The sequence below is a fragment of the Gobio gobio genome, assembly GCF_949357685.1.
Source record: "Gobio gobio genome assembly, chromosome: 1".
Classification (NCBI taxonomy): Eukaryota; Metazoa; Chordata; class Actinopteri; order Cypriniformes; family Gobionidae; genus Gobio; species Gobio gobio.
The window spans coordinates 4149198-4170910 of NC_137097.1; the positions used below are offsets into that span (position 1 = coordinate 4149198).

At 41.5% G+C, this 21713-nt stretch overlaps 1 protein-coding gene across 1 annotated transcript; it reads right to left on the reverse strand.

Annotated features, from left to right (window-relative positions):
- Positions 1-5831: 5831 nt before the first annotated feature.
- On the reverse strand, positions 5832-19872 carry LOC307127763 (uncharacterized protein). The gene is made up of 3 exons (XM_079819190.1): positions 19818-19872; positions 18690-18870; positions 5832-8055 (listed from the first exon to the last, which is right to left on the reverse strand). Exons 2-3 carry the CDS (start codon positions 18808-18810, stop codon positions 6893-6895), a joined length of 1284 nt encoding a protein of 427 aa, XP_079675316.1. The 5' UTR covers positions 18811-18870; positions 19818-19872; the 3' UTR covers positions 5832-6892.
- Between the last annotated feature and the right edge of the window lie 1841 nt (positions 19873-21713).

A 21713-nucleotide genomic window follows, 5' to 3' on the forward strand; every position in this document is an offset into this window, starting at 1 on the left:
GATGAAGATCTTTCTTCCTGTCTTCCTCTGCCATGACCTTTGTCTCTCCCTCTCCCGCTTCTTCTCCCTCTTCCTCGGTTTCTTTTTTGTGTACAGTCACAATAAAAACAAAATGTTTTGCTTTTTGCAAAATAAAGAAAACAAACATGATGCGCGATCTGCAGCCTCTCTCTCAAAGACGTTCTTTCAGATCAAAGCGGTTCGTTCTGTGCTTTAGAATGTAACCAATTATCACGTGATGTCAAGTTCAATATAATTATAGTAGGCTACAAATGACTCCCATAGTTTACAGCATTAGTTGAGAGATGTGTGTACCTCATATATATATATATATATATATATATATATATATATATATATATATATATATATATATATATATATATATATATATATCCAAAATAATCAATATTGAATCAAGCCATTCCAAGCTTTTTTTGTGACAATTTATTTATTTAACCCTTGGGCACTGTTCGATTTCTGGTTCCACCCCTTATGGTCTGGGTCAAATTGACCCTAATTGGATTCAATACAATTCCCCAAAAATCACACTATGAAAAAACGCATACAATCAGGTACAAACAATTCACTTTTAATATCAATACTTTTCACACATTACAAAGAATAAATATCTGAATTTACGATTTATAAAAATACTTTTAAAGCTGTAGTCTACGATGTTGAAAATCAGTCGAGAAAGCCTGAATTTTTTAAAAACTCATCCCGCCCCTCCACACGCCCACCCCTCCCCTCTGTGCTCCCACCGGGAAACGACCTGAACAACGTCACTCAGTCAAGCAGGAGTAAACATCGGAACAGAGATGTACCATGTGCGATGTGCCATGTGCTTAGTCGCTTCAATCTAATGACCTCGCTAATGACACATCGTATGTAAAGTTGACTTTCGACACTTGAACTTACAGGGAGTGCAGAATTATTAGGCACGTTGATTTTCTGATCATATTTTTTTTTCCAGGCACATTTGACCAATTCCAAACCACAGTAATCCTAATAACTACTATTGATTTAGTATTTAATAATGTATAAGTGATATATAATTGTTCATGAAGGCTGGAAATGAAAATCACCTTATATTCAGGTGTGCAGAATTATTAGGCATGTTTTCTTTTACAGATAAATTGAGCCAAAAAAGAGATTTAACTCTTGTGATTGAAAAGTCAAAAATTATTAAATGCCCATGAGAAGGATGCAATACTAATGCAATACTAGACATTGCAGTTAAGGCATGACCATTGGACAGTGAAATGCTCGTTGGGTCAGCAGGATCTGACAAAAACAGGTGGTGAAGAAAAGACACCTGTTAACTGCAAAAGAATTAAGAATTAAGGTGAAGAATTAAGGGTGAAACCATCAGGAACCCTTTAGTCTCCAGCGCCACCATTTTCCAAAGCTGCAACCTACCTGGAGTCTCCAGAAGTGCAAGGTGTCAGGATCTCAGAGACTCTTGAAGGACCAGCACCACATCCTCTAGTACCACTGTTTGAAGAATTCATCTTCCAGAATCTGGCAGTACGTTTTGGGAGTTCATTTTAGTCCATCCTGAAGTCCGTTTTGCAGAGATGGACTAAAAATGAACTCCCAAAACGTACTGCCAGATTCTGGAAGATGAATTCTTCAAACAGTGGTACTAGAGGATGTGGTGCTGGTCCTTCAAGAGTCACTCTCAACCTATCTGTCCATAAAGCCTATAAAAAAACCTTCTTCATGTATTTTACAACACTTCAGCTTGTGATTATTATCTAGTGGGGGTAATTTTTTAGGATTCTTTACCAAACTGAAGCATGGTAACTCGGCCATATAAACAACTCCTTCTTTCACTTTGCTGTTTCTGTTCTACAAGTGGCTCTTATAAAGTCCAGCATAAAGGTTCTCTATAAAACTATCTATCTATCTATCTATCTATCTATCTATCTATCTATCTATCTATCTATCTATCTATCTATCTATCTATCTATCTATCTATCTATCTATCTGTGTGTCTATCTATCTATCTATCTATCTATCTATCTATCTATCTATCTATCTATCTATCTATCTATCTATCTATCTATCTATCTATCTGTGTGTCTATCTATCTATCTATCTATCTATCTATCTGTGTGTCTGTCTGTCTGTCTGTCTGTCTATCTATCTGTCTGTCTGTCTATCCATCCATCCATCCATCCATCCATCCATCCATCTATCTATCCGTGTGTCTGCCTGTCTGTCTATCTATCTATCTATCTATCTATCTATCTATCTATCTATCTATCTATCTATCTATCTATCTATCTATCTATCTATCTATCTATCTATCTATCTATCTATCTATCTATCTATCTATCTATCTATATGTTTTAACTGCTTACAAATTCAACATATAGAGCCTACAAATATGAAAGAGACAACATTTAGACATTTATTTTAAGATTTTTACATTCCACCTTAAAGGTCCCATGGCATCAAATTATAATTTTATGAGGTTTTTCAACATTAATATGAGTTCCCCTAGCCTGAATATTGTCCCCAAGTGGATAGAAATGTTGATCGGTGTAAAACCGAGTTCTGGCTGTCTCTCTCTGCCTTTGAGAAAATGACAGGCCAGACGAGCCAATCCTGAAGTCTCCTGGTTTGACATCCAAGCAGGAACGGTTTCCTCCCTTTCCTCCACCCAGAGAATCTGGCACGCCCATGCAAACGCTCGAGAGATCATTGCTTGTGAACGAGTGAATGCTGGCAGTTTCTCAGTGTTTGGATGTACAAATGAAAACAGAAGTCTTTTTTCAGTTCCTTCTGATCTGTGATCAGTGATTTCTGATGTGTAGCTAATTATTTATTATTCCTGCACACGCAGCGGCTTCTCTCTCTCCAGACAGAACGGTGTTTTCTATCTTGTGAGTCAGTGTTTTTGTACGTCCTCGTCGCGTCTATCGGTTCTACAATGTGCATATAGTCATCAGTTTCTGCTCAACATCGGCAGAGTCAGATCTTTAGAGATAAACTTCACACACGCCGAAGCTCGGGCTGCACTGACTCGGCCTTCAACATCCCCGACCCCCAGTACTGCATCTGGCCCACAGCGGAGGCACCAAACGCGGCGTGAGATTAAGCAGAAGGGGGGTAAGCGTGAGCATATCCGGGCTAGCCAGCCTAGCCCCACAATAAACTAGATTACATTCGATTACTGCTGTCGTGTCTTTGTTTGCGCTGTGTACTCAACGCATCACGCTGACGCTTTTATTTTATTTTAAAAATAATGCTATTATCAACACTTACTTTTAACTCGTTCATTTCGACAGCTGTAATGGTACTTTGCATGTGTTACAAAGTTGGTAATAATGATGAAGACGGACTCGGCGTGACTGGAACTCGTGTTTATTCAGAACTCTCAAATACAAACACAATAAACTCGCGCTGACAGACAGCACAGCTCTCATAACTCAGTAGTTACTATAAATAACTTTGTTAGCAATCGCTCCGTCTGAATCGTTCTAAACGGTTCGCGTCTCCAGTCAGCGCTGATCCATAATTTACTAAAGTTACTAACTTTCTGACATGAGTGACAGTCCCTCCGACTAGAAATAGACTAATAACCTGAAGTATATGCTGTAACTTCAACAGTTCAGACATGCTGAGAACGGATGTGAAGTGAACTCAGGTCCATCCGTCTCTCTGGCAGCAGCTCGTGCCTCGTAGACCTCGTTAAACCACGCCCCCTCCGCTCATTTAAAATGCAAAGATGTCAGCCAATCACAACAGTGGGCGTTTTTACTGAAGTCTCACCGCAGACACGCCTCTTGTAACAGGGCATTCAGCCACATGGCAAACAGCAGTATAGAAAAAGTGCCTTTTATTTCTAAATTATGACATTTTATGATGTAAAAGTCATACTAACAATATAAGTACACCTCAGGAAACATTATAAAATAATAGAAAAATGCCATGCCATGGGACCTTTAATGCATTTTAATTTTTTAAAGGAAAACACATGGGCTCTTGAACAACTGTAAATCATTGATAATTACAGACACTATTGAAGAATGAACTAGAAAAACAGACGACTGCTTTGGTAACTTGTTATACTGATAGTTATATCTAAATACATTGCAATGGATTAGCTAGCTAAAATATATGTGGTGTGTTCTTAGCTATTACGCAATATTCTCATACCTCATTCTCAGTATGTTTTTTTATCCCTCTCTGACCAGCAGTAAAATATAGTCCGCTGTGCAGCGCTTCTCTTCATGTTTGGCGCTAATGTTACCCGTGTGCTCTCCCATTCAAACACCACTCGCGTTGTTTTGGTGAAAGTGCGACTCATTGGTTGGGCGTTACCAATCGGTTCAATGGAGGGCGAGTATTTTTTGTCTGATTTATTATGACAAACTCATATTTGATTAGGAACAAAATTATTGTTACAAAATAAACAAATTCTACATATTTTTCATTTGATCTATATATAGATCTAATATTGGGAAAGGTTCGCCCACTGGACTGAGGAGGCAAGATGCCTGACTGAAGGGACATTACGACCTCTTTACAGGGGCTCTTTTCCAGGACTAACACACGACGCGCCTCAACATGTTGTTGCAGCGAGAGACCGAATGTTGGCCAACCAAGTGCTGGTGGACTTCATTGTGGCTTCACATGTATCAAGAATGTATTTTTATTATTTATTTTACTGCATTTCATACCAATAGCTTGTCTAGTGACTAACGGACTTACAGAGATATACATGGAAATGTTTTAATGTCATTCTCAATTTTCTCTGCAGTCCATCATCAGTGGGCAAAAGAAATCTAAGTGGCTTGATACTTTTTCCACCAAGCGTTCTGTAGCTGTATGACAACCAATGATGAATACTACAGCAGAAATTTCATCGTTGGTCCATATGACCACTGAAGGGCTAAATATGGTAGATATCTGAATTTAGTCAACGTCTATGGGGATGGTTATTGTTTAAGTTTCTAGCGTAGATTTAATGTTATTTCACCGTATATCCTTTTCCCCCTACTGGACGTGTCAGGAACAGCGCATTTTGTTGGGCAATGTAATTATATATCCTCCTGAAACCTACCATTTTTTTAGTAATTGTTGCATGTCATTACATTGTTTAGAGCATAATAGACAAATTGATAAAAAAAAAGAAAAATATTTATTTTTGAAAAAAAGATACATTTTTCCAAAAGGATTTTATTCATATGTTCATATGTCCACTGTAGTGGACACCAGGACTTATACAAACATTTAAAAAAGTAAAAAGAAAGTATTGGTAGTTTTAATGTGATGTTTGTTGTAAATATACAGTAACCACAACACTTACCATGCTTTAAATGCCCTTTAATGTTAAATCCAAATATTGTAATGTAAATAGTACTTTTTCCTGTATATAATGTATGTATTATATATTATGACTTTCTTTCTCTCTTTCTTTTTTTTACCTGAAGCGAAGGTAAAAAAAGCGAAGTCTGTGACGGGAGAGAGAGTCACATAAGTGACTCAAGGCTAAATGACAAACACCCGTCTCTTGTTTCAGTGATTGGTGTGGAGAGACAGGATAAAAGCCACTCAGGAAAGGAGGACTGGAGAGAGAGGAGCTGGACATGCACTGGGACTGAGAAAGATGTGCAGAGAGGACCTGAGAGAGACTAAGTTTGATTACATTGTGTGATGTGCACATTTGTGTTGTGACCTGAGTTAAGACCAATAAAAATAATTGTTCTGAGTCCCAGCCAGCCAACCCCCTTGTCTTCTTCTGTATATAGATAAGAACTTTGTTACAATAGTGTATGTATTATATATTATGACTTTTTTTCCTCTTTCTTTTTTTTACCAGAAAAGACCAAAAGGGCCTTTCGGACTCAGTCAGCCCATTCTTGTTCGTGGAGAAGTAACGGAGAAGACCAAAAGCAGAACCAGCAGCAAATATTTGCAATGGTAAGCATGTGTTGGTTTGAACTCTTTAACAAGCATTTGTTTTTACTTAAACATATTCTTACAAACCCCATGGTAAGAACAACCCTCAATCAGAAAGAACATATTCTCAAAGTCTTAATAATTCACAAGATTTAACAAGCTGTCAAATTCATATGATACTCGTACATATTTGTACAGATACTCGTACACAATGCTGGTCAATGCAAAAATTATGCTTAAATTATTAGATAGGAATATTCGAAACATCGGAGTCATCACGCCGGAGACGGATTTATTGAGGATGCCGTGTCGGTGAGGCAATTATTAGATAGGAATATTCGAAAGATCAGAGTCATCACGCTGGAGACGGGTTTATTGAGGATGCCGTGTCGGTGAGGCAATTATTAGATAGGAATATTCGAAAGATCGGAGTCATCACGCCGGAGACGGATTTATTGAGGATGCTGTGTCGGTGAGGCAATTATTAGGTAGGAATATTCGAAAGATCAGAGTCATCACGCTGGAGACGGGTTTATTGAGGATGCCGTGTCGGTGAGGCAATTATTAAATAGGAATATTCGAAAGATCAGAGTCATCACGCCGGAGACGGGTTTATTGAGGATGCCGTGCTGATGAGGCAATTATTAAATAGGAATATTCGAAAGATCAGAGTCATCACGCCGGAGACGGGTTTATTGAGGATGCCGTGCTGATGAGGCAATTATTAAATAGGAATATTCGAAAGATCGGAGTCATCACGCTGGAGATGGGTTTATTAAGGATGCTGTGCCGATGAGGCAATTATTAGATAGGAATATTCAAAAGATCGGAGTCATCACGCTGGAGACGGGTTTATTGAGGATGTCGATTAGTGTCTGTGAGGCAACCGGGGGGAGACACTTCAGACTCTGAATGGCTACTCTCCAGTGTGAATTCTCATGTGGTAATTAAGGGTTAATTTACATCTAAAACTCTTTCAAAATTGATCACATGTAGATGGCTTTTCTCTAGAGTGAATATTCATGTGTCCCCTAAGGTTTACTTCCCGTGTGAAGCCATTCCCACACACAGTGCAGATGTAAGGCTTCTCTCCAGTGTGAACTCCCATGTGAATGACAAAGTTTCCTTTATGTTTGAAAATCTTTCCACACTGTTGGCAGATGTAAGGCTTCTTTCCAGTGTGAACTCTCATGTGACTGAAAAGGATTCTTTTATGTTTGAAACTCTTTCCACACTGTTGGCAGATGTAAGGCTTCTCTTCAGAGTGAACTCCCATGTGACTGTCAAAGTTTCTTTTATGTTTGAAACTCTTTCCACACTGTTGGCAGCTGTAAGGCTTCTTTCCAGTGTGAAATCCCATGTGACTGTCAAGGGCTCTTTTATGTTTGAAACTCTTTCCACACTGTTGGCAGATGTAAGGCTTCTCTTCAGAGTGAACTCTCATGTGCCTGTCAAGGTTTCTTTTATGTTTGAAACTCTTTCCACACTGTTGGCAGGTGTAAGGCTTCTCTCCAGTGTGAAATCCCATGTGACTGTCAAGGGCTCTTTTATGTTTGAAACTCTTTCCACACTGTTGGCAGGTGTAAGGCTTCCCTCCAGTGTGAACTCTCATGTGCCTGTTAAGGCATCCTTTATAAGTGAAACTCTTTCCACACTGTTGGCAGGTGTAAGGCTTCTCTCCAGAGTGAACTCTCATGTGAGTGTCAAAGTTTCCTTTTTGTCTGAACCTCTTTCCACACTGTTGGCAGGTGTAAGGCTTCTCTCCAGTGTGAATTCTCACATGAACTTGAAGGCTTTCTTTACGCCTGAAACTCTTTCCACACTGTTGGCAGGTGTAAGGCTTCTCTCCAGTGTGAATTCTCATATGAACTTGAAGGCTTCCTTTACGCCTGAAACTCTTTCCACACTGTTGACAGGTGTAAGGCTTCTCTCCAGTGTGAATTCTCATGTGAACTTTAAGGTTTCCTTCATATCTGTAATTCTTTCCACACTGTTTGCAGGTGAAATAACTTTGTGAGGGAGTCTTTTTAGCCTGTGTCGATCTTTCTCCAGTCATGAAGTCATGATGTTTATCATAATGGTCTTCCTCCTCTTCCCTTTCATTAAGTTCATGACTTGCCTCTTTCAATGCCATGTGATCTAGAGCAGAAACATACATAAAACAATTTAAACATTTGAAGCATCAATAGCAGGGTATAGGGTAGTATGATCTATAACCTATCCTATCCTAGGGACCAGGGGAGGGCAGCTTTGGTCCTGAAGGGCCACTGTCTTGCAGAGTTAAGCACGTTCTCCCGTCTGTCTCCCATGAAGTCCACTCTGAAATGCCCCGTATTATATACTATATTATATAAAGAAATACTGTCCTGTATTAGCTCGGGCGTCCTGTATATTGGACCTAAAAGTCCTCTATGTGACTTTCTTTGACCCATTTATTGACTGCTACGCTGATCTAACCACTGACAAAGGGGTTGTTTACTCAAGTTTGTTATTTAAAATGTAGATACTCTCACAAAATAGAAAAATGCCGTTGTGATGCCAATGTGTTTGCGGGTTAATTTAAAGTCCTTAATGCATTAAAATAATTTAATGCAAATTGTCACAGCCAGCTCGTTCTCTGTGGTCACAAAGTGGATCACACACATGAATGGTTTGACTTGCAAGGTTATTTATTAAATAAAGATAGTGAGTGATCTGTTAGCGAAACATAACATGTCTAGGGATTTAAACAATAAAGGGAAGATAATAATCCAAAAGGTGAGGAATGTTGATAAATAATAAACTAGAAAACAACAAAATGGAGCAAAATGACTTCTCTGGAGATGTTCCACCAGAGGAAGTGCTGATTAGCAGGTGAATACCGCTTTTATACTCCTTATACGCCCATAAATTAAACATTTAGGAGTGGTTGTCTGCAATCCCAATCACACCCTCAGAAAACAATAGAAGACAGGGTTGTAACAAAATAAATTACAGAAGTATGTGAAGCTGCTTCAATAATGTAATTTTCATCACGCAGTTAGATGATCCTAGAAGTCGGGAGTTTATCACAAATCACACTGTAGTAGTTCGCACATTCCAGGGCCCAGTTTATGGCCGGGCCACTCTCTGTCCATAACAGTGGACAAAGGTTTGCTACATTTTGATTGGATCTTGGTTGACTTACACAAACAAACTGTCCAACGCCATCAGATAAAGATGCTAGGACAACAGCCAGACACCTCTTAGAGGCCAAGAAGACCACCTCTGGTAAAGCCCAGGAAGGACAGGACATCTCATTGGTCCATTTGCAGTTTCTGCCCTTAACCCACCTAGAGACGAATCCCTAATGTCCTGGTCTGTGACTGCCATATATATTCCACAGGACCTTAGAAGTAGTGGGTGAAAGAAAGACCACAATGACCCATCCAAATCCATTCATAACTATGTTTGGAAACCTTAAGACTGATGTAAACCACACACATCCATTTCATACTTATTCAGAGAAACAAGTATTCTCAGTGACAGCTATTTGTAATGCATAATCTTATGCAGATTCAGCTGTTAATGAACAAATGAATGAACTGTTCAATCTTTTCCCATCATGTTTGGTTTCTATTTGTTTAGAATATTGCCAAGTGTATTCTGATGGTGGTTTCGAAAGTGAGAAATGCATTGGTAAACTTTAAGACACTGTGCACAGTATGCAAATGAGTTCCACAGGGGAAAGAAGGGTGGACCACACTGTGCACCCTCTGATGCCAACAGCCAATCGCAACACTGAAATGGAGAAGCGCCAAATTGCAATCTCCTCCAATTCGGAAAAGGATAAAGGTACCCTTTCAACTGACACACCTTGTTCTGAGTCTGTCCAGCGAGGATTAGACTGTGACAGAGCAACCAGTTCTGGGTTTCTCCTTGAGAGAGACAAACAGTTCACCAAGTTCTGAGCCTCTGGTTAATCCAGAGACAACACAAGATCTGAGGATCTAAGTCTACAGCTTGTGAGGCAGCAACAGATACGACCACGTTCTGAGCCTCCAGCCTGTGAGGAAAGAGACATTATCAACCACTACGTTCAGAGTTTTAGTCCAGCGAGACGACTACAGCACGTCCCGAGCAGAGCTGAAACAACTAATCGATTTAATCGATTGTTAAAATAGTTTTCAACTAATTTAGTCATCGATTAGTTGGTAAATAACTTTTATTTGCCGCAAGCGGCTCATTCCGTGCATATTTTAAATCTGCGGTGACCAAAGTGTGGCAGTAATGAGCCACCGGAGGTTTTACTCAGCCAGTACAGCAGGAGAAGTAGCGAATAGCCAATAGCTGGCCTCGTTTTATGTCACGTGCTTCCCGCACAGCATCTCTGCAGCATTCAGCGAGATGGCGGAGGTAGGCGGCAGTGGAGTAAGCTCGAGAAAGAAAAAGAAAAAAGCGGAAGATAAAACTAATTGAACAAAGTCATTCAAAGTGTGGGAGCACTTTACTTTGAGCCTTCAAACAAAAAAGAGTAACCTGTAAACTCTGCACTACTTAACTGGCCTGGCACGGGAGATCTCATTATCGATTAGTCGGGTCTGCTCTCTGTACGCAAAGCTTCCACCAGTCGTGTCAAATTATAGCGCTGAATAACACATTTTTATGGACAAAATGTGCATCTAGAAATAGTGGAGTGGAAACAGAGTGAGCTGATGCAGGAAAGGGACGTGATCCAAGTGCCCAAAACCTCAGAATTGTTTATTTTAAGCTTCAAGCGAATGTATTAGCGTTTAACATACCCTGTCATGACAGATTTGTGTATGCGTCTGCAGCCTCAGCACAAAATGTTAATTTTACTGGTTATATCCACTGATCTATATAGAGGACTGCAATTACATCCTCATCTGTAAATGTTACTAATTCACGTATTTCCATTTTGCATGAAGGAGCGTCCTGGTCCTGACAGTAACTTCACTGAACGATCGCCGGCGCGGTGTGTCAAACAGACAGAACGCTTTAGAGAGGGAGACAATTAATATTCAGTGCAAAAACGTTCATGAAGCTGAAATATCTGCTTTAGGCGCTAAATTTAGTTTTAAAAGTGTGTCCATAGAGAGAGTGTGTGTTCTGCAGAACAGTCCTCTTATGCAGTAACACTGAGTTTGTAATTTGTTTTCTTTAATATCATTTTAATGTAGGGATTTGCTTAGTAACTTTTTTTGTACATAAAGTATAGCACAAACATACCCTTACAAAAATTATGCAGTATTGATAACCATTTGTATAACCACACAAATTCCATATAGTTAAACTATGGATTTGAAGCAAAACAATTTGAAGTTAATTTGTGGTTACCATTGAATAACTAAAATAAACCTGTTTTTTATTTATTATTATTATTGTTTGTTTTGTTCATTGTAAAATCAAGGGTAATTTATGTAATAGTAGATATATTCACTATGTGTGTTTTCATAGCACGTTTGTTTGAAGGACAGCGTTGGACAGGAAATAGAAAAAATAATCGACCAACTAATCGATTATCAAAATAATCATTAGTTGCAGCCCTAGTCCCGAGTCTCCATGCCAGAGAGACAAAAGCGGATTGACCAAGTCCTGAGTGTCTGACCCACAGAGGCAGAAGACACACTGAGACATTTGCAACAAGGTTAAGCTCAGGAGAGCAAACCTTCACTTCAAGGTTCCTCGTCTGCGTGTTCCAGATTAAGGACCTTCTGCACCTACTTCAGGGCCTCGTCTCCGTGTTCCAGATTAAGGACCTTCTGCCCCTACTTCAGGGCCTCATCTGCGTGTTCCAGATTAAGCACCTTCTGCACCTACTTCAGGGTCTCGTCTGCGTGTTCCAGATCAAGGACCTTCTGCCCCTACTTCAGGGCCTCATCTGCGTGTTCCAGATTAAGGACCTTCTCCACCTACTTCAGGGTCTCGTCTGCGTGTTCCAGATCAAGGACCTTCTGCACCTACTTCAGGGCCTCATCTGCGTGTTCCAGATTAAGGACCTTCTGCACCTACTTCAGGGCCTCATCTGCGTGTTCCAGATTAAAGACCTTCTGGACCTACTTCAGGGCCTCATCTGCGTGTTCCAGATCAAGGACCTTCTGTACCTACTTCAAGGCCTCGTCTGCGTGTTCCAGATTAAGGACCTTCTGCACCTACTTCAGGGCCTCGTCTGCGTGTTCCAGATTAAGGACCTTCTGGACCTACTTCAGGGCCTCATCTGCGTGTTCCAGATTAAGGACCTTCTGGACCTACTTCAGGGACTCATCTGCGTGTTCCAGATTAACGACCTTCTGCACCTACTTCAGGTCCTCGTCTGCGTGTTCCAGATTAAGGACCGTCTGCACCTACTTCAGGGCCTCGTCTGCGTGTTCCAGATTAAAGACCTTCTGCACCTACTTCAGGGCCTCGTCTGCGTGTTCCAGATTAAGGACCTTCTGCACCTACTTCAGGGCCTCGTCTGCGTGTTCCAGATTAAGGACCTTCTGCACCTACTTCAGGGCCTCGTCTGCGTGTTCCAGATTAAGGACCTTCTGCACCTACTTCAGGGCCTCATCTGCGTGTTCCAAATTAAGGACCTTCTACATCTACTTCCGGGCCTCATCTGCATGTTCCAGATTAAGGACCTTCTGCACCTACTTCAGGGCCTCATCTGCGTGTTCCAGATTAAGGACCGTCTACATCTACTTCAGGGCCTCATCTGCGTGTTCCAGATTAAGGACCTTCTACATCTACTTCAGGGCCTCATCTGCGTGTTCCAGATTAAGGACCTTCTACATCTACTTCAGGGCCTCATCTGCGTGTTCCAGATTAAGCACCTTCTGCACCTACTTCAGGGTCTCGTCTGCGTGTTCCAGATCAAGGACCTTCTGCCCCTACTTCAGGGCCTCATCTGCGTGTTCCAGATTAAGGACCTTCTCCACCTACTTCAGGGTCTCGTCTGCGTGTTCCAGATCAAGGACCTTCTGCACCTACTTCAGGGCCTCATCTGCGTGTTCCAGATTAAGGACCTTCTGCACCTACTTCAGGGCCTCATCTGCGTGTTCCAGATTAAAGACCTTCTGGACCTACTTCAGGGCCTCATCTGCGTGTTCCAGATCAAGGACCTTCTGTACCTACTTCAAGGCCTCGTCTGCGTGTTCCAGATTAAGGACCTTCTGCACCTACTTCAGGGCCTCGTCTGCGTGTTCCAGATTAAGGACCTTCTGGACCTACTTCAGGGCCTCATCTGCGTGTTCCAGATTAAGGACCTTCTGGACCTACTTCAGGGACTCATCTGCGTGTTCCAGATTAACGACCTTCTGCACCTACTTCAGGTCCTCGTCTGCGTGTTCCAGATTAAGGACCGTCTGCACCTACTTCAGGGCCTCGTCTGCGTGTTCCAGATTAAAGACCTTCTGCACCTACTTCAGGGCCTCGTCTGCGTGTTCCAGATTAAGGACCTTCTGCACCTACTTCAGGGCCTCGTCTGCGTGTTCCAGATTAAGGACCTTCTGCACCTACTTCAGGGCCTCATCTGCGTGTTCCAAATTAAGGACCTTCTACATCTACTTCCGGGCCTCATCTGCATGTTCCAGATTAAGGACCTTCTGCACCTACTTCAGGGCCTCATCTGCGTGTTCCAGATTAAGGACCGTCTACATCTACTTCAGGGCCTCATCTGCGTGTTCCAGATTAAGGACCTTCTACATCTACTTCAGGGCCTCATCTGCGTGTTCCAGATTAAGGACCTTCTACATCTACTTCAGGGCCTCATCTACATATTCCAGATTAAGGACCTTCTGGACCTACTTCAGGGCCTCATCTGCGTGTTCCAGATTAAGGACCGTCTGCACCTACTTCAGGGCCTCGTCTGCGTGTTCCAGATTAAGGACCTTCTGCACCTACTTCAGGGCCTCGTCTGCGTGTTCCAGATTAAGGACCTTCTGCACCTACTTCAGGGCCTCATCTGCGTGTTCCAGATTAAGGACCTTCTGCACCTACTTCAGGGCCTCGTCTGCCTGTTCCAGATTAAGGACCTTCTGCACCTACTTCAGGGCCTCGTCTGCGTGTTCCAGAATAAGGACCTTCTGCATCTACTTCAGGACCTCATCTGCGTGTTCCAGATTAAGGACCTTCTGCACCTACTTCAGGACCTCATCTGCGTGTTCCAGATTAAGGACCTTCTGCACCTACTTCAGGGCCTCATCTGCGTGTTCCAAATTAAGGACCTTCTACATCTACTTCCGGGCCTCATCTGCATGTTCCAGATTAAGGACCTTCTGCACCTACTTCAGGGCCTCATCTGCGTGTTCCAGATTAAGGACCGTCTACATCTACTTCAGGGCCTCATCTGCGTGTTCCAGATTAAGGACCTTCTACATCTACTTCAGGGCCTCATCTGCGTGTTCCAGATTAAGGACCTTCTACATCTACTTCAGGGCCTCATCTACATATTCCAGATTAAGGACCTTCTGGACCTACTTCAGGGCCTCATCTGCGTGTTCCAGATTAAGGACCTTCTACACCTACTTCAGGGCCTCATCTGCGTGTTCCAGATTAAGGACCTTCTACATCTACTTCAGGGCCTCATCTACATGTTCCAGATTAAGGACCTTCTGGACCTACTTCAGGGCCTCGTCTGTGTTCCAGATTAAGCACCTTCTGCACCTACTTCAGGGCCTCATCTGCGTGTTCCAGATTAAGGACCTTCTGCACCTACTTCAGGGCCTCGTCTGCGTGTTCCAGATTAAGGACCTTCTGCACCTACTTCAGGGCCTCGTCTGCGTGTTCCAGATTAAGGACCTTCTACATCTACTTCAGGGCCTCATCTACATGTTCCAGATTAAGGACCTTCTGGACCTACTTCAGGGCCTCATCTGCGTGTTCCAGATTAAGGACCTTCTGCACCTACTTCAGGGCCTCATCTGCGTGTTCCAGATTAAGGACCTTCTACATCTACTTCAGGGCCTCATCTGCGTGTTCCAGATTAAGGACCTTCTACATCTACTTCAGGGCCTCATCTACATGTTCCAGATTAAGGACCTTCTGGACCTACTCAGGGCCTCATCTGCGTGTTCCAGATTAAGGACCTTCTACATCTACTTCAGGGCCTCATCTGCGTGTTCCAGATTAAGGACCTTCTACATCTACTTCAGGGCCTCATCTACATGTTCCAGATTAAGGACCTTCTGGACCTACTCAGGGCCTCATCTGCGTGTTCCAGATTAAGGACCTTCTACATCTACTTTAGGGCCCTCTCTGCGTGTTCCAGATTAAGGACCTTCTGGACCTACTTTAGGGCCCTCTCTGCGTGTTCCAGATTAAGGACCTTCTGGACCTACTTCAGGGCCTCATCTGCGTGTTCCAGATTAAGGACCTTCTACATCTACTTCAGGGCCTCATCAACATGTTCCAGATTAAGGACCTTCTGGACCTACTCAGGGCCTCATCTGCGTGTTCCAGATTAAGGACCTTCTACATCTACTTTAGGGCCCTCTCTGCGTGTTCCAGATTAAGGACCTTCTGGACCTACTTCAGGGTCTCATCTGCGTGTTCCAGATTAAGGACCTTCTGCACCTACTTCAGGGCCTCATCTGCGTGTTCCAGATTAAGGACCTTCTGCACCTACTTCAGGGCCTCGTCTGCGTGTTCCAGATTAAGGACCTTCTGCACCTACTTCAGGGCCTCATCTGCGTGTTCCAGATTAAGGACCTTCTGCACCTACTTCAGGGCCTCGTCTGCGTGTTCCAGATTAAAGACCTTCTGCACCTACTTCAGGGCCTCATCTGCGTGTTCCAGATTAAGGACCTTCTGCACCTACTTCAGGGCCTTCTGGACCTAAAACTGCTGAAAGACGTGACTTTGGCGCTCCAAAACCGATGAATCGACTCACTGATTCATAACGTTCCGAACCGCTGAATCGACTCGCTGATTCATAACGCTTCAAACCACTGAATCGACTCACTGATTCATAACGCTTCAAACCGCTGAATCGAGTCACTGATTCATAACGCTTCAAACCGCTGAATCGACTCACTGATTCATAACGCTCTGAACCGCTGAATCGACTCACTGATTCATAACGCTTCAAACCGCTGAATCGACTCACTGATTCATAACGCTCTGAACCGCTGAATCGACTCACTGATTCATAACGCTTCAAACCGCTGAATCGACTCACTGATTCATAACACTTCAAACCGCTGAATCGACTCGCTGATTCATAATGCTTCAAACCGCTTTCAAGATGGAGGGGCAACATGGCGACTCCCAATCGAACCCCTTACCCGTATGTATTTTCAATGGCATATTATAAACTTACGAGAATACTTTATTACTTGAAAGAAGTAAATATACATTAATGAGCACATATATTTTTGAAAGAACTAAGAGTTTTTAGCTAAGAATAAACTAAAAAAGTTACACAGTGTAGCTTTAAAGGGTTAGTTCACCCAAAAATGAAAATTATGTAATTAATTGTTCACCCAAAAATGAAAATTATGTAATTAATTACTCACCCTCATGTCGTTCGACACCCGTAAGACATTCGTTCATCTTCGGAACACAAATGAAGATATTTTTGTTGAAAGCTGATGCTGAGGAAGGCTTCAGACAGGCCTCCATAGGGATTCAGTGCATTTACACTCACAAGACCCATAAAAGGCACTAAAAACGTTGTTACAAAGTCCATCTCACTACAGTGGCTCTACAATCATTTTATGAAGCGATGACAATAGTTTTTGTGCGAAAAAAATATCAAAATAACGACTTTATTCCACAAGTTCTTGTCTTCCTTGTCTGCCTCGGCTGTGAACTCACGAAGCACCACGACGCATGCGCGAGAATATGACGCAGCACCGGCGTTCGGACACGTGACCCTGAAGCGAGGAGGAGATTTGTATACAACGAGCAGAGGAAGACGCGCCGTATCTAAGCCGTTGAATTCTACATTGATCGTGCTTTAGGTCTCGGTGCAGGGCTCAAAATGGGACTAAAGTGTGGATTTAATAGATTCCCGAATGCCGGTGCCGGTCATATTTTCGCGCATGCGTCGTGGTGCTTCGTGAGTTCACGCCGAGAACAACAAGGAAGACAAGAACTTGTGGAATAAAGTCGTTATTTTGATTATTTTTTCCGCACAAAAACTATTGCCATCGCTTCGTAAAATGATTGTAGAGCCACTGTAGTGAGATGGACTTTGTAACGACGTTTTTAGTGCCTTTTATGGGTCTTGTGAGTGTAAATGTACTGAATGCCAATGGAGGCCTATCTGAAGCCTTTCTCAGCCATCAGCTTTCAACTAAAATATCTTCATTTGTGTTCCGAAGATGAACGAATGTCTTACGGGTGTCGAACGACATGAGGGTGAGTAATAAATGACAATTTTCATTTTTGGGTGAACTAACCGTTTAAGCTAAAACTCACTTAATTTAGATTTTTTCCCCCAGAAAACAAGGAAAAAATTATCTAATGTCATTATACTAGTAAATCCATCTTGATTTAAGAATTTTTTGATGTTTGGACTGGACACAAGAAAAAATTACTTAATACGAAGAGCATTTTTTGCAGTGTAAAGACAGAGGTAAAGTGGTTTAATGAATGAACAGTTTATTTAATTGCATAGTAGTAAAATACTAATGTACGCTAATTAATTCCAGTTTTACCTTAAACTATATGCAAGCAGCTGTTCTGGGTTCTCCAGTGGATTTTGGCAAAAAGAATCATATCTGTTTTTTTAAACGCATGTAATATCACTTTTTTAATAGCCTAATGTTTTTACTCTACAGTTGTGCAGGTTTAAGGGGACATATGGACATTTTAAAATGTATTTGCCAAAATTAGTAATGATATTTATATACAGGTTTATTTAAAATAGCAACATTTTATGTAAATCTCACATTAAATATCAAAATTTCTCAGTTTAATTCATGGTGAAAACATGAATGTGCATATTAGTGGAAGTTTGCTGCCATCTACTGGAAAACAAACACTTTTGCAGATTTGTGCGATTGAGGCGGCGAGATTTGTGCGATTGAGGCGGCGCGAATTATGCGAATTTAGCTTTTTGAACGCGTGAATCTCGCGAATCGCTCAAGTTCAAGAATCCGCAAATTCGTTTGAAGAACCAGACATCAGCCAGACATCAGTTATTAGGATTAAAAGATCTGGGATCTGTCAAATCATCTCAGATGTGTTAAGAGCGAGGTATGAAGAACCCGAGAAACTGCTTTGCTCTTTTGCTGTTATTTTTGTTGGCCAATGGGAGTTTGCGCTTCATCATGGTTTCACTGGTATCTATGGTTTCTCCACGGGGTTTGCAGCTTTTCGATGACGTTCACGTCGGGTAATTACGTCACTTCAAAGCGTTCCCATGGCAACAGGGGGAAATGGCGGCTCTTGTGAGAAGTAAACGAACATTTGTTAACTTTCTGCTAATATATATGTGACTTTTTTGCAGTGAAAATGCGGGGATTATGCTAGCTCCGCATATTTTGCACGTGGAAATAGGCAATTTACGCTGCGAAATTGCGGCCCCCGCATAAATATGTGGACTTTTTTTCGTGTGCATTTCCCTCATCTAAAATATAAAACCTGTTTATGAACTGATATTAGTGTGATCAGCAGAAACTCCCTCTATAATCAATGACTCTAACGGCACAACACATCTCTTATTTACATCGAGTATAAGCATTGCTTGTTATAATGAGAGGATATGAGCACATTCACAAGACATTCTTCACAAATATCCTTCATTTCTTTAGAGATGGATATTTTAATAAAGATCAAATGAGTTCAGCTTTGAGAATGAAACCAACCTGTGTGTTCCTCAGTTTCTTCATCTTTCACTCTCAATGTTTCTTCAATCTTCACGTCTTCATTCTCCTCTTTAATAAACGCAATCTTCAGCTCTTCTCTCTCCTCTTTAATGAACTCCATCTTTATAATAACAGTGTGTGATCTCAGTCGCTTCTCCAGGAGTTTCTCTGTGTGTTTGTCCTGTTTAAGAGGAGAATGAGACAAGAGTGAGTCTCTATCAGCTCTAGTTCAGTCTCAGTGACACTCAACACTAGCACTACACACTAATAATGAACACTAGAGAGTGTGATAAAGCTCAGTTTCTCTCATCATCTCTACTCTCCAGAGACTGAACTCATGTTTATATGATGAACTGAGTCTCTATCAGCTCTAGTTCAGTCTCAGTAACACTCAACACTAGCACTACACACTAATAATGAACACTAGAGAGTGTGATAAAGCTCAGTTTCTCTCATCATCTCTACTCTCCAGAGACTGAACTCATGTTTATATGATGAACTGAGTCTCTATCAGCTCTAGTTCAGTCTCAGTAACACTCAACACTAGCACTACACACTAATAATGAACACTAGAGAGTGTGATAAAGCTCAGTTTCTCCATCATCTCTACTCTCCAGAGACTGAACTCATGTTTATATGATGAACTGAGTCTCTATCAGCTCTAGTTCAGTCTCAGTAACACTCAACACTAGCACTACACACTAATAATGAACACTAGAGAGTGTGATAAAGCTCAGTTTCTCCATCATCTCTACTCTCCAGAGACTGAACTCATGTTTATATGATGAACTGAGTCTCTATCAGCTCTAGTTCAGTCTCAGTCACACTCAACACTAGCACTACACACTAATAATGAACACTAGAGAGTGTGATAAAGCTCAGTTTCTCTCATCATCTCTACTCTCCAGAGACTGAACTCATGTTTATATGAACTAGAGAGTGTGATAAAGCTCAGTTAGCAGTCGCTGCTTCTGTTACTCGTTTATTCTGTTACTTTACTCACACAGCGCTAATAAATGTTAGATAAATCAATGCAGTGTTACGATTAATAATACACAATTCAATCTGCCTGAAAAACGTTGAAGTTTCTATCGTTTTAAACACTTTAAACGCTTAAAACACACAAACCTTTCTTCAGCAGAAGCACAACCGATGCGGGAGCGCGGCGCCGGCTTATGACGTCATACACAAAACCAAAATAAAAGTCCCGTTCACACACACACACACACACACACACACACACACACACACACACACACACACACACACACACACACACACACACACACACACACACACACACACACACACACATACTCTCTCTCTCTCTCTCTCTCTCTCTCTCTCTCTCTCTCTCTCTCTCTCTCTCTCTCTCTCTCTCTCTCTCTCTCTCTCTCTCTCTCTCTCTCCAGTCTACATTCACAGAAGTGTCCATATACAAATAATACAAGAGATGACATAAATTCAGGGTTGAATGCATTGGTGAAATACATATTTAAATACATGTTGTTCAGTGATGTGCTGAAAATATTAGGAAACTAGTAAAGACTGAGAGACTTGTTTAGGGGAATGCATTATTTATACAGTAAAAATGATCGTTGTGTGTGTCAGCACTGAAATGCATGTCTGATATTAAAATATGTATATAGCTATAAAGTTAATTTGAGTGTAAATAAGTGACAATGTCTAACCAGAGTAAACAAACGCTGAACAAAGCATTCTTGAATTACAGCCCTATATTTATATAAAGTTTGATATTAAATTGAAAAAATAAGATTAGGCTATAATATTTAAACATCAATATGAAGCAAAATACGTTTGACTGGTACTATATTTAAAGCATCTGAGCAGACATTTGCGAATAAAAGCTTTATTGTCATTGGCAACAATGTCACGATACAATACGCATCTCGATACTAAAGTCACGATACGATACGCATCTCGATACTAAAGTCACGATACGATACGCATCACGATACTAAAGTCATGATACGCATCACGATACTAAAGTCACGATACGCATCACGATACTAAATTCATGATATGCATCACGATACTAAAGTCACGATATGCATCACGATACTAAAGTCACGATACGTTACGCATATCACGATACTAAAGTCATGATACGCATCATGATACTAAAGTCACGATACGCATCACGATACTAAAGTCACGATACGCATCACGATACTAAAGTCACGATACGCATCACGATACTAAAGTCACGATACGCATCACGATGCTAAAGTCACGATACACATCACGATACTAAAGTCACGATACGCATCACGATACTAAAGTCACAATACGCATCACGATGCTAAAGTCACGATACGCATCACGATACTAAAGTCACAATACACATCACGATGCTAAAGTCACGATACGCATCACGATGCTAAAGTCACGATACGCATCACGATGCAAAAGTCACGATACGCATCACGATGCTAAAGTCACGATACGCATCACGATACTAAAGTCACGATACGATACACATCACGATACTAAAGTCACGATACGCATCACGATACTAAAGTCACGATACGCATCACGATGCTAAAGTCACGATACGCATCACGATACTAAAGTCACGATACGCATCACGATACTGAAGTCACGATACACATCACGATGCTAAAGTCACGATACGCATCACGATGCTAAAGTCACGATACGAATCACGATACTAAAGTCACGATACGATACGCATCACGATACTAAAGTCACGATACGCATCACGATACTAAAGTCACGATACGCATCACGATGCTAAAGTCACGATACGCATCACGATACTAAAGTCACGATACGCATCACGATACTAAAGTCACGATACGCATCACGATACTAAAGTCACAATACGCATCACGATACTAAAGTCACGATACGCATCACGATGCTAAAGTCACGATACGCATCACGATACTAAAGTCACGATACGCATCACGATACTAAAGTCACGATACGCATCACGATGCTAAAGTCACGATACGCATCACGATACTAAAGTCACGATAC

Excerpts from the sequence above, each read along its gene's own strand:
- LOC307127763 (XM_079819190.1), bottom strand. The coding sequence starts at position 18,810 with ATGGAGTTCATTAAAGAGGAGAGAGAAGAGCTGAAGATTGCGTTTATT. Across the intron at positions 8,056-18,689 it reads AGAAACTGAGGAACACACAG|ATCACATGGCATTGAAAGAG; the intron begins GTTGGTTTCATT and ends TTTCTGCTCTAG.